Source organism: Sinohyriopsis cumingii, chromosome 9, assembly GCF_028554795.1.
Source record: "Sinohyriopsis cumingii isolate HCF-2022 chromosome 9, ASM2855479v2, whole genome shotgun sequence".
NCBI classification, from domain to species: domain Eukaryota; kingdom Metazoa; phylum Mollusca; class Bivalvia; order Unionida; family Unionidae; genus Sinohyriopsis; species Sinohyriopsis cumingii.
Window position 1 is genome coordinate 100225326 of NC_142969.1, and position 13424 is coordinate 100238749.

The 13424-nt window shown below is 35.8% G+C and overlaps 1 protein-coding gene across 1 annotated transcript in view; it reads left to right on the forward strand.

Annotated features, from left to right (window-relative positions):
- Positions 1–13424, forward strand: part of LOC149792343 (serine-protein kinase ATM-like) — a 360810-nt gene that overhangs the window by 5453 nt on the left and 341933 nt on the right. Inside the window, exon 2 of the mRNA XM_089970917.1 lies at positions 11089–11215. Coding sequence (XP_089827043.1) covers positions 11147–11215 — 69 coding nt within the window. The 5' untranslated portion in view covers positions 11089–11146. The remainder of the gene's footprint in view (positions 1–11088; positions 11216–13424) is intronic.

The following is a 13424-nucleotide window of genomic DNA, read 5'->3' on the forward strand; positions in this document are numbered from 1 at the left end:
GTATAATTTCAGATATGACAGAACTTTGAGAAATTATTGCACATTGAGTTGATGGTTACTTGTGACCTGAATTAAGTGATTCAGAAAGAAAGACATTTTACAGTTATTGCAAAATAAAATCACAAATGTGCACGGGATGGAAATTCATTCTGTATGTTTGTAAATGGATGTGACAGGTTTATGATATCATTAAAATATTGTTATTGCTACTGTGTTTGAATGGCTGACCATATCAGCATAGGGTTTTCACTTGAAGATCTCTTATGATGCCTGGTTGATCCTAAATGAAAAGGGTGCAGATCTGAAGCCCAGTATGGCAACTATGGCAGCCTTCTAATAAATCTTTTTTTGCTACTCCTCCAAAATAGATGGCAATATCAGTGTGGGGTGTGCACACAAAAGAAAACTTTTTAAGATGCCTGGCTGGTCTAAATGAAAGCTGTGCTGCTTGGACATCCACTTTGGCCACCATTGGAATCCTCTTGAATATCTTATTACTCTGAATGGATGTCTATTAAGATGGGTTTGTCATCCAATATGGCCACCATGGCAGTTATCTTGAAAGTTCACTGCTCTTGAGTGGATGGTTATGTTAAGATGGGCCACTATGTCAGTATCAAAAATCTTTTTATCGCAACTCTGCTAGAACAGAAAGTAATTTTTTTGTGGGGTTTTCACTGGAAGAGTTCTTATGATGTTGATTTTAAATAAAATGGTGCCAGATCGGATATTTGGTATGGCTGCTGCAGCAGTCATCATTACAGCTACTCTTCGTAAATGGAAAGCCATATCAGGAAGACTTTATCTCTACTCAAATCGAGATGTATCATCATGGGGTTTTATCCACTAATCTTATTGTGACTTCTAGTTGGTCCTAAATGGCAATGGTCCCAGTCATGCATTCAATATAACTGCTACAACTGTCTTAAACATTTTGTTGTTACTAGTCTCCCTAAATGGATGATCATTATGACATGGGGTTTTCATCCTGTCTTAAATGAACATGGTGCCAGCCATACATCCAATATGGCTGCCATGATTACTTTTTTTTAAAATGTCACTACTCCCCATGAATGTATGATATAACATGGGACTTTCTTTCCAAAAGACTTGTAATGATGTCTACCTTTGTTGTAAATGAAAATTGTGCCAAGCTGACATTCAATACATGTTCTGCAGAAATTAATTAGAAATCCTTGTTACTGCAGAAGAGTATCAGAGAGGGCATCAGCACTTGACAGGTCTTATATTGAGTTCCCGGAAATTCTCTAGTCCAGTAGAGCATCATTCCCATTGTGGGATGTTTGTTCCTTTTTGGCACATGCAAGTTCCGTTAATGACACAAATAGGTTGCATAAAAGACCCAAGAAAATAAGGATAAAAGATTATGGATGACATCAGACTGAATGAAGTTCAACCAAGCTTACTGTACGGAGCATTCTCATTGGCTGACAGAAATGTACTGATTTTAGTTAGCATGGGCAGGCACCAAATGAGAGCACATGGTAGATCATTGATAGAATATGTAATGAAGAGAAGATTAACTCTTCATTGAAACTGCTGCATTTATTTCCAAAGTAGCGTGTGGAGGGGAAAAATGCAGTCCTAAATGTCCAAAATATTCCCTAAGTATGAGGAATTAAGATCACAGCATTGGATGCTGATGGTAATTACAAGCAGTCAGGTTGTGGATTTATTAATTTCTGCTGTGTATATAAATTTTCTAGCATTATATACTTTTAATCAGTTGTTAAAGAGGCAGACCAAATCATGGTTTGCTAGAGGTCCCTTCTGAACAAAAATAAATATGTCCTGAACAGCAGACAGTGGCTTTTTAGTGGACAAGGACATTGTATAAAAATGTGCTGTTGTCTGACTCCAGTCCAGAATGACAGATTCATAATAATAATAATGATAATAATAACAATAATGACTTTATTTAAAGAGGGTAACACAATTAGCTAAGAACTAATCTACCTTGAGGTCCACATACAAAGGAATTTATTTTTATTTTAGCTGCATCTCTGAAGCCACTGGATATATTGGGTTTGGAAGAAGGAAATAGAGTGGGCATTTCTAATCTCAACTGTAATGCTATTCCAGAGCAAAGTTCCAGAGTATTGGAAACTTAAAGAAAAAATTATTCCTTATTTGGTTTGCGAATTTTATTCTGTTTGGTAGACATGGATCGTAGGTGTAGAGTATTGTCAGGTAGCCGATACTGGAATTGTGATTGTAAATATTCAGGATCACTATTATTGGATATCTTGTACATTAATTTGGCTCTCCTCAAACGGATTCGGTCTTTAACAGGTATTTTCTTTTTAACTTACCAGCTAAATTTTTCCTTGCTTTCTTTCTGGATTAATATTAGCCCATATGCTCTTTTTGAAGATATGCCAGCTTTGCTATGTATTTATCATTTGAATTGCTCCATACTGTATTACAGTAGTCTAAATAGGGTTGTATGTAACTGTTATAAAGTAGTTTTCTGTACCTTTCAGGGAGAAAATGTCTTATCCTACTGAGAAGCTATACACTTGACCTTTTTTTTTTTTTTAACTGATATATTTGGGGGCCCTGAGTGGTTTAAAGTGCTCACCGTTCCGGATCACTGCCATCTCACCTCTGTCTGCGTATGTTCAAGTCCAAAGCTCGGCTAGCGTGGGTACGTGGGAAAGCCTGCCAGTAGCTTCTCATGGGTCGGTGGTTCTTTCCTGGGTTTTCCAGGGTTCTTCTCCACCAGTTATACTGGCCGCCATATATGGCCTATCTTGTGCTGAAAAATGGCGTTAAACCCTAGAACAACAATTTACTGATATATTTGATATGTTCAGTCCATGATAGGTTATTAGCTACCAGAACACCAATTAGTCTATCATGACAGACCATTTGCAGATTTTTATCCTTCCATGTCATAGTTCATCACTATCAAGATTTGTCCTTTTTTTGCAGTGTTGAGACGAGTAATATTTTAGTTTTACCAGTATTTACCCCATGCCATTGCATGTGCACCAGTTGTCCAGTTTCTTTAGTGCATTCTGTAAAGAAATTTTGAGTTCATGCTTTGTGTTTTGGATGACTGACAATGTTGTGTCATCTGCATAGAGATCTGTAGATGATGTTGAGTCCCTTAGTAAAAGTGGTAGGTTATTAATGAATAAAATGAATAGTAATGGACCTAGAATTGACCTTGTGGTACTCCATATCTAATTGTTCCAGGGTCAGACAGAACATTAATTATATAAACATGTGTTCTGTCACTTAAATATGAAATAAACCATCTAACTGTGCTTTCATCACATTGGTAGATTTTCCGTTTCTTCAAAGGGATTTCATGATCCACCATGTCAAAAGCTTTCCAAAAATCTACAAATACAGATCCTATTATTCTACCTTGGTCAGGGCATTCTCACATGAACATTTCTGTCTAAAGACTGATTAATTAGGGTGTAACAGCAAGTGTTTGGTTAATTATAAATGATTCACGTACATGTTTTTCAATTGATTTTGACATGTTTGGTAGTACTGAGATTGGCCATTAGTTATCAACATCATCCTTAGAACCAGATTTGTGAATTGGAGTTACTTTTGCAGTTTTCCATGTTTTGGGGACAGATGAGGTTGCAATACTTGATTATGAATGTTATGCTATCTAAAATAGCAGAGGCAGAAGTGAGTCGTTTAATGAGTCGTGAAATAATCTGATCAAGTCCTGTAGCTTTCTTGGTATCAAGTTCACTGAGACATTTTTTAACAAAGTTATTTTATACTGGTGGGATAGAGAAACATACCTCCTTAGAGATTTAGCTGCTTCAGAACTTTTTCAATTCATTAATGTTGTTTTCTATAACTGTTTCTTTTAATTTTGTGGTATTGTTGGTGAAAAAATCATGGCAAACATTTGCATCAGGGACTATAGTGTCATCTACCATAAGTGAGTAAATTTTATTTGTCTGATTTTTTTGTTCCTCCAGTGGGGTCATTGCATGAACACTGTTCTGTTTACATGCAAACATAGTCAATATCATTGTAAATCTGTGTGTATAAATATAATTTTTCTTTCATGGTTTAGTCAAACTGGTTGATACCATTTTGTTTTTTTGAAGAATGAATGTTTTTATTTGGATAAAGGGGTCCTGAGATGTTTGTAAGGTCCGAGGCCCTCATCTTGACAGATGACTTGCATCACTCCTCTATCACATGTGAGTACATGTATCCAACCAACCAATGTGGGTATGTGAGAAAGTTTGCTAGTAGCTTCCCCAGGGTCGTTGGTTCTTCATGATTTCTTCATCTACCAAATACACTGTCATGTTTGGCTTTTTCTTGCTGAACAAGACAACCCCCCCCCCCACATGCACACACAAAACAAAGCAAAAAATATTACTTAGATAAAGTATTCTTCCATCAAGTTTTTTTTTAATTTTGTCTTTTGTAAGAATAATTTTGGTCACCATGACAGCCACTACAAATTATTGAAATATTTTTAATTTTATATGTGACTATTTGTATTTATCGATAAACAATTGAATATATTTCATTTGGAGACCATTGGTGATTAATTGAACTACATGCAGATATTAAAGAAACTGAATACACGTATTTAAAACTACCAAACAATATAAAGTTTGAAATTCCTGAAATGAGACCTGAATTTGTGTTGAACTGTATTAAAAGAAATGGATGATGGTAAAGCTACAGGACTTGATATGATTGGACCAAGGCTGCTAAAAGGATCTACATCTGCAGTTATAGAGTATAGCTTTCATTTGAAATGAAAGTATTAGGTCTAATGAATTTCCACAAACATGGAAAACTGCCATGGTTACACCATTGCATAAAGCGGGAACAAAAGATGATGTAAATGACTAGACCCATCTCTGTCCTTCCTTGTCTTTCCAAATTACTAGAAAAACCTGTGCTTGATTCTTTTATCAACTATTTGAACACTTACGATCTTATTCATTATAAATCTGTCTTTCCACAGAATCACTCCTGTGAAACTGCACTAATATCGTTGGTCCTGACCTTGTTTCAAAATCAGTGGCAGTTTTGGTAAACATCTTTTAAATTTTTTTTTTATTCCTTCTTAGTAAGAATTGTTGAGTCAAGGACACACATGGACTACATGATAATTTTTGATGTAACAAACTTCCATTTCTTCTTGACCCCCCTCCAGGAATCTGTTTTGCATCTTAAGTTAGCCTTATACCTGATTTTTTGTATAGAAGTAGTCAGTGGGTTTAAACTTTTGACACGTTCAGTTGTGTTGTTGTGACCAGTTTGGGCTGAGATTTTCTTTTCTTCCCCAAAAACTTGACTTGCTGTTGACATGTTCTCACACCCAGCTTAACATTAATTTCTATGAAGCTGACCCAGTTGCCCATATTTATCATTGCTTTACCCGCATCTGTCTCTCAAATGCCTGTTTCTAAAACTAACCCCCCCCATATATTACTAGTTAGAAACCTGATATTGGTACTGCTGTATATTTAACTTTTTCCCCACACTAAAAATCACTTTGGCAATATGTACTAAGAATCTCTTTGGTCACATGAGCCTTAATATGACCTCTTGTATTCTTGGTATATTCGTTGATAACAATCTTACTTGGTCTGTTCACGTTAAACATGTTTCAAGAAAGGTTAATTCTTATCTTTGGCTACTGAGGAAAATCAAAACATACTATCCTCGTCAGTATAAGGTCATCTTTTATGAAAGTTATATTCAGCATATCAGGACCGTTGTAATGTAATTTGTGGTAATACCTCTAATTCAAACATAACACTTTTAAGACTCCAACAGAGGGCTTGCCATTTAATTCTAGATCAGTGTATAGACAAGGATGCAATAAATAATATAAGGATTTTAATTATACATGAAAGAATATCTCCTAGAAAGGCCAAATTGATGTATAAAAGTATCTAGAAAAATCATTCCTGTCTATCTAAGCAATATCTTTAACAGAGATGCTGATGGTACTCCAAAGTTAATGACCATAAAAAATAAAAATTACATGATACCAAGGCCAAAGAAGGGATTATTCGCTTTCAGTATACTGATCCACTGGTATGGAACAATATTCCCAGTAACATGAGACAGGCTCCTAGCATTTCTTCTTTTCATAATCAGTGTCTCAAATTGATGAAATCTTTAGACAGTTGAATAGTTTAGTAAAATAAATACCACTTTCTTTTCTATAATTTTGCATCATTTTTACAGTTGAATTTTTTAGTGCAGTATGATATTTTATGTTTTATGTATGTTTATGTGTTCACAGATGCCTGTGCATATGTTCCAGGGTTGATACTGTGTATACTTGCATGTAAGAAAGGTTCATAGGTATGCCTTACACCCTGATTTACAAAACTTCGCTGATCGTGCTAATATTATGGAATAAAAAGCAATTACACATCAATGTACTGGTGTGGTTACTGGTCAAAATTCCCTCTTATCACAAGCCAGTATCAGGGTTTTAATGATTAACTGGCCTGTACTGCTGTCGCAAAACAAAAGATAAATTCACTGACTATCAACATAGGAGATGCCGAAACATCAAGCTTTCCATTGTGTGGAAAGTTGTGATGTTTGTTCAGTTAAAACACAAAACTAAAATTGACTGATGTTGATCTTAGTTGATCTCTACGAGAATTTTAGCCTTTATTATTACCACTCTTTGTGAACATGTAAATTATGATAATTATGTGCCTTGTACAATTAAACGTGCATACCTTTTGAAAAATATTGCCTTAATTTGTAGGAACGCTTATATCATTGAAAATGAGTAACTCGTGAACACATGATTCAACATAAATGAAACAGCTATTAGGGACTAACTTAAATGTTATCTGGAAGAATGCAGTTTGGTCGAAACAATGAATAAAGCAAAAATCTGCATCTAATATGCTTGGGAAAAAGTAAGGATTTAAGTGACACTCTGCACGCTTTGCACTGTGTAAGTACTGCACATTATAGTCTTCCTGGTAAACTCAACCGGCCCGTGAATTATGAAGTCTGTATTTACCTTTATTTAACTTTGTGTTGGAGAAATCAGAAATTATACACATGCAAAATAATAATAAAATCAATCATAGTATTTTATAAGTTTAATAATTGTCGGGTCACCGAAAATTACTCTTTTTTTTTACATGCCTATGTCTTAGGACTTGGAAAAAATTATTGTCTCATATCCCAAGATTTACAGCCATTACAGTAAACAAAAAGACAAAAAACCTGTCATGTTTAGACATTGGTCCACGGATAAGCCAATTCCTCTTCTTCCAGGCCTTTATTTTTTCCAAAATTATTTGGCTTATATGCGATTATATACGGTACTTTGATTTCTAAAATCACTTAATTATTTCGTGTCACATCATGTTGTATATACTTTATATATTGTACATAACAGATAGAAGGCCTCAAGGTAGATTAGTTCTGTACTAATTGAGTTACCTTCTCTAAATAAAGTCTTTACTATTATTATTATTATAACATACTGAAATGTTTGGTAATGTTAAACAGTAAACCTCAAATTATATGATTTGGGGTTATGAACTGAGGTCAGATTTGGACAATCTGTACAAATTTTGGACAATTGTATTTGATGGATGAGGAATGTTATTTGTGTATTACATTGTACAATTTCACCCCAATATGACTAAATACTGATTTCACCCCAATATGACTAAATACTGATTTCACCCCAATATGACTGAATACCAGTTTCACCCCAATATGACTAAATACTGATTTCACTCCAATATGACTAAATACTGATTTCACCCCAATATGACTGAATACCAGTTTCACCCCAATATGACTAAATACTGATTTCACCCCAATATTAAAAAGGGTTAATTAAAAAACTTCACATGGATTTACCTCCCCAGTTTAAATAAATCCATTTCTACCAGACTTTAAAAATATTTTGTAAAAGATTATCTGAGGAAACTTGGGTTAAACATTTAATTTTTAAAATATTGAATTTTATTTATTGAAAAGCATACAGTGTCTTGTCAGTCTTCATTTTTCTGAGGTGAAATTTATCCTTAGATATTTCCAAAGTCACAGATTTTTTTCCCTTCAAAGTCCCACTTCTGAATATTGATGGAAGATTATACAGCTGGTTATATTTACAAAATACAGTGTTAAACTTAATTGGCCATCACAAACAACAATCATAGGAATGTGTGAAGCTATTTACAGAACTGCAGAGAACAGATCTCTAATGTTATTTTGTTGATGAGCTCTGCACATACAAGAATGAGGCGATTTTTACATAACCATTTAGGATGCAACTCCATTTTTGATATATACAACAGATTTTTACAGGCAGATATTGGGAAGTAGTTCATCTGAGGTCATGAGGCCAGAGTTATGTCATAGCAACATTTTCTAGTTTATATCCTGTTGAGGCAAGTATAGTATGCAGTCCAAGGACATACCACAGTAGCTAGGTCAGACTGATCTAGTGGAAGTTGAACCTGCAACCATTTGGTCCCTAGTCTAATCCTGTAGCCATTGAGCAACCACAATTTCACCTGTTAGGTGAACACTTGCTTATTATCCTTCATGCAGTCATCCTCTTTTTGGTTACCAAAGTTTGGTCACTAACTTGCAATCATAATGGCAGGATACACTTGAATAATGTTCCAAAGGTATGATTTTATTTTCTTCAAAATATTTAGAGACATTTGTGGAGATGAAGTATTGTAGCATGAATTTTCTGTGAAAATTGTTGTGAATATAATGATAAAGACAACTGATTCACCACATCGATGGTGACCAGAAACAGGTGTTGAAAATTAAGTCCACGTTAATATTCATCTAATTGGTCAGTTGCATGTTTGATTGTTTTGATAGCTAGGCTTGTCCTCACCTTTATTGATAACCAGGTACAGACTCACACCTGTAATAATATTTTGGTGTGGTCTACCTTTTTTAGGGGCCCTGAGTAGCAGAGTGGTTGAAAGAGCTCACCGTTATGGATCACTACCATGTCACCTCTCTCTGCATGGGTTCGAGTTTCGGGTTGTGTCATTGTGGGTATGTGAGAAAGTTTGCTGGTAGCTTCTCATGGGTTGTGGTTTTTTCCTGGGTTTTCCAGGATTCTTTGTCCACCATTTATACTGGCTGCCATGCATAGCCTATCTTGTGCTGAAAAATGGCATTAAACCTTATAACAACATCTTTTTTAATAGCTAGTTTTGGCCTCTCCTGTTCTAATAGCTAGGCCTGACCTCACTTGTATTGATGGCCAAGCATGGCCTAAACCTGTATTGATAACCAGGCCTTGCCTTGTGTCTCAGCTGTATTGAGAGATAGGACTGGTGTTACACCTCTATAGGTTTAATCACCCTGATTAAAAGTCCAGTCTTTAAGTTCCATACTCATTAACAGAGAAAAAATATCAACTTTGAACAATAGATCATCATGTCCTGAAAATAATATATATACCTGGCAGCTGTGGACATCAAAGATGCTCTACAAAGCACCTGTGAACATTACAGCACAAAGCATCTCTGATCATCATAGTAAGACACTACAAAGCAACTATGGACATAAGAGAAAGATACTGTTCAAGCAGCTATGGACATCAAAGACACTATGAAGCGGCTATTGACATCAGATAAAGACACTGTACAAAGCAGCTGTGGACATCAAAGACACTGTGAAGCGGTTATTGACATCAGATAAAGACACTGTACAAAGCAGCTGTGGACATCAAAGACACTATGAAGCGGCTATTGACATCAGAGGAAGACACTGTACAAAGCAGCTGTGGACATCAAAGTCTGTGTACAAACCAGCCATGGATATCTGAGTAAGACAATGTATAAAGTAGATATGGGCATCAGAGACAGTGTATGAGGTTGCTATGGACATCAGAGCAAGACACTATGAAGCAGCTGTGGATATCAAAGACACTATGAAGCAGCTGTGGACATCAGATTAAGACATTGTACAAAGCAGCTTTTTACGTAAGATGTACAAAGCAGCTTTTTAGATACAGCATAGAGCAGTTGTGGACATCAAAGACAGAACCATCAGAGTAAGGCATTGAACAAAGCAACTGTGGACATCATAGTAAGGCACTTTACAAAGCTATGGACATCAGAGTCAGACACCAGGCAAAGCAACTCAGGAGAAAAACAGGACAAGAGTGTTTAGTGAGCCACTTGGGATCCATGCTTAATCATAAAATTGGACCCAACATTTTGAGTAAGAGACGTTATTCCCTAATTGGAAATCTTACCAGAAATGTACGATGGTCTGAACATTTAAAATGCCAAGTTCTCATATACTGGCATGCAAGTTGGATCCAACTGCAAACTGCATAGACCCAGCTCTGTGATCGCGTAATACACTGGCAGAACTAGGAGTAATCAGTAGAACAAGCAGTATAGACCCTGATCTGCTGGCATATTATGCATTTGCAAGATCAAGGTCTCTGTTTGCAGATGGATCTGACCTGTAGGTGACAGCAGTTTCCAAGAGGTTGCATATTTAGAGTCCAGCATGGCTCAGTAAATAATGCCTCATTTCTGTCAGCATTCTGAGATGCTTGGTTAATAGCCTATGCATTTGGAAATAAAGAGGAGAATGCAAACAATCAAGTGACATAGCACAATTGAAACTAGGATTTTGTTCTCATCTGATTTCAAATGAAACCAGGCTGTCAGAATCTCTGCACAATGATTTATAATTTATTCTTAGATTGGGGCTCAGTTAAATTAGAAACTGGACCTATTTGTAGCATTGACTGATATCTTCAAAACCCTCTAGAATTATAAATCTTGTTATTATTGTAGGGTTTAACTGCATTTTTCAGCACAAGATAGGCAATACTTGATGGCCAGTAAAAATCGTGGAGGAAGAACCCAGGAAAACCATGGAAAGAACCACCGACCCACGAGAAGCTACTGGCAAGCTTTCTCACATACTCACATTGGAATTTTAAATAAACAGTTGGTACAGAGACCTTATTCATTTGAAATTGATTTAATTTATGATAATGAAGACCTTTCATAGTGACTTTTACTTTTTCGTGATTAACCACTTGTTTTAATTTTTTGCTTTGTACAGGAGGTGATTCAAGAGATAGCTCGACAAGTTCAGCATTGTTCACCACTGAATAAATAGCATGGATCAACTTCAAGACCTGTTTTCATGCTGCCGAGATCTAAGTTCAGAGAAGGCCAATGATAGAAAGGTATTTTTAGCTCAAGTGTTTGTCAGGTCAATGTAGCTTATGTGTTCATGGCCCTGCGCTATTAGTCTTTTCGTCATTAATTGTGTATTATCACTCTGGAGGTCATATTTCTGATTTGATTTTGCTCAAACTTGGAACATGGGCTTATATCTCAGCTGGGTCAGTAATTAACAAGGTCCACACAGGTTAATGAGGTGACTTGTGTTCAGTGTTTCCCTTTACGCGCATTTGTGCATCAGGGAGGCACGCTGGAGAAAATTGACGCACACATTTTGTTGCCATGCATTTTTTTGATGCAAGGGATTCGCATAATGCAATCAGGATTTTTTATTTAATATCCAATGTGTTGGACGAAGGATGGCATCGTGTATACTTCAAGCATAGGTATTGACTGGTTCCCCGCTTTGTTTACTTCCTGTGTTGGGCTCCTCGATTCATATAGCAGAGTGGAACGCAAGGAATATACGAAATAAGGAACCAGACTAGCATAGGCAATGTTATGACAGAGTAGCTTCCCCTAATCTCACGAGCTCTCACGCGATTTCCATTGAGCTCATCAAGATGTCATCTTGATGTTTAACCTCAATGCTTGTTGCACTAGAAAATGATCTCCACATTAAAACGTCGTGCACTAAAAATCATTAGCGAAGAAAGTGAAAGAAGCAGAATTCAAAAGAGTAACTGTGGATCTAACTTTAATGAAAAATGGAGAAAATAATTCCCTTGACTGGAATACGGCACATCCATTAGGATTACTGGTGTGACTTCTGATAGCGTGATTGCGAAGACTGCAGAAGTGAATAATCCTTTCGTGACAGGGTTTAAGAATTTTAACAAATCTGCCCTCGTTCGCCACAAGATATCTGGAGAACACATTATTACCCAAGACATTCTTTCACAACAAAGAAATCAGTAAACTTGCCGAGACAAATGCGTTTTTTTGGATTACATAGTCAGGGGGTCATTGCAGATTTTGTTGGTTTTTAACTTTGCTGCAATAAAAGAAAGACCTTAAAGTTCAAGTGTAACTTATTAAAAACAAGATGAATCATTAGCCTCCTTCATTTTTGGATAAATTTGTTCTAGGATGAAGTACAATGAAACCGATGATAGTACACATTTTATGACAGGCAGTAAATTGACTGCCATTCGGTTAAAAAGATTTATTAGGCTTTTTGTATTGGCTTGTATGTAATAAGATTATAAGGAGACTGTTAAAAGTACAATTTTAAAAGAAAAATTAACTAATAAAATTATTCTTTGAATGGACAATGTATTTGTTTGTTAACTGTGCATGTTGGTTTATTTGTACGTTTAGAGAGAGAGAGAGAGAGAGAGAGAGAGAGTATGTTGTGCAAGTTGCAATATCCTATTTCAAGCTGAAAAAGTATGAGTTGGATGAAAATTTGTCAGGTTATTTTTGACCCCCACATTTTTTATTTGACCCCCAGTTCTGACACCAAGGTTTTTTTTTAACCCTCAGTTTTACACCCCTGGGGGATACACTGCTTGTATTTGATTGGCTGAGCATGTTGCCACTTTAGTGGCCATATGTTTGTTCCAGTTTACATCAGACTGTGTTTAAAGACGTATCATCAAGATTTCAGTTGAGTTTAGAACTTCATCCTGAAATATGTCCCTGAGGGTAAATGCTGTCCTAGTGGCCAATTTTAGTGATGCATGTGCGTTTTTCTTTTCGTGCCCTCTAAATATGTACAAGGTTAAAGCAGATCTCATAGTTAAAATTATTTTCATTTGTTTGCTTTTTATGATGCTTTTTAAAGCCCCAATACTGCCATTACGTGTAGAAATCATATATGCCAAATCACCTGAATATTAATTAATTTTAAATGGTATTGGTTTGAATCATTGTACTGTGCCATGAAAGCTAGATAGTATAGCGTGACTCTGCAATAGCACACTCCGTTATAACACAAATTCGGATATAACATGGTTGTGGTATGGCTTCCAAAATTTTATATGCATGTATTTTTCTCGTACACAAAAAAAAGTACGAAAAAAATGTACAAAGTTTGTTATCATTTTGGGGAAGAGATTATACATGAATAATATAAGATGATTGTGGCATGGCTCCTGAAATTTTATATTTATTTTTCTCGTACGCAAAAAAATTGTTTTTTCTTCTTAAAAGTATGAAAAATAATGTGTAAAACGTTTATTCTGGGATCGTGTAGGGCTTTGCCAATGT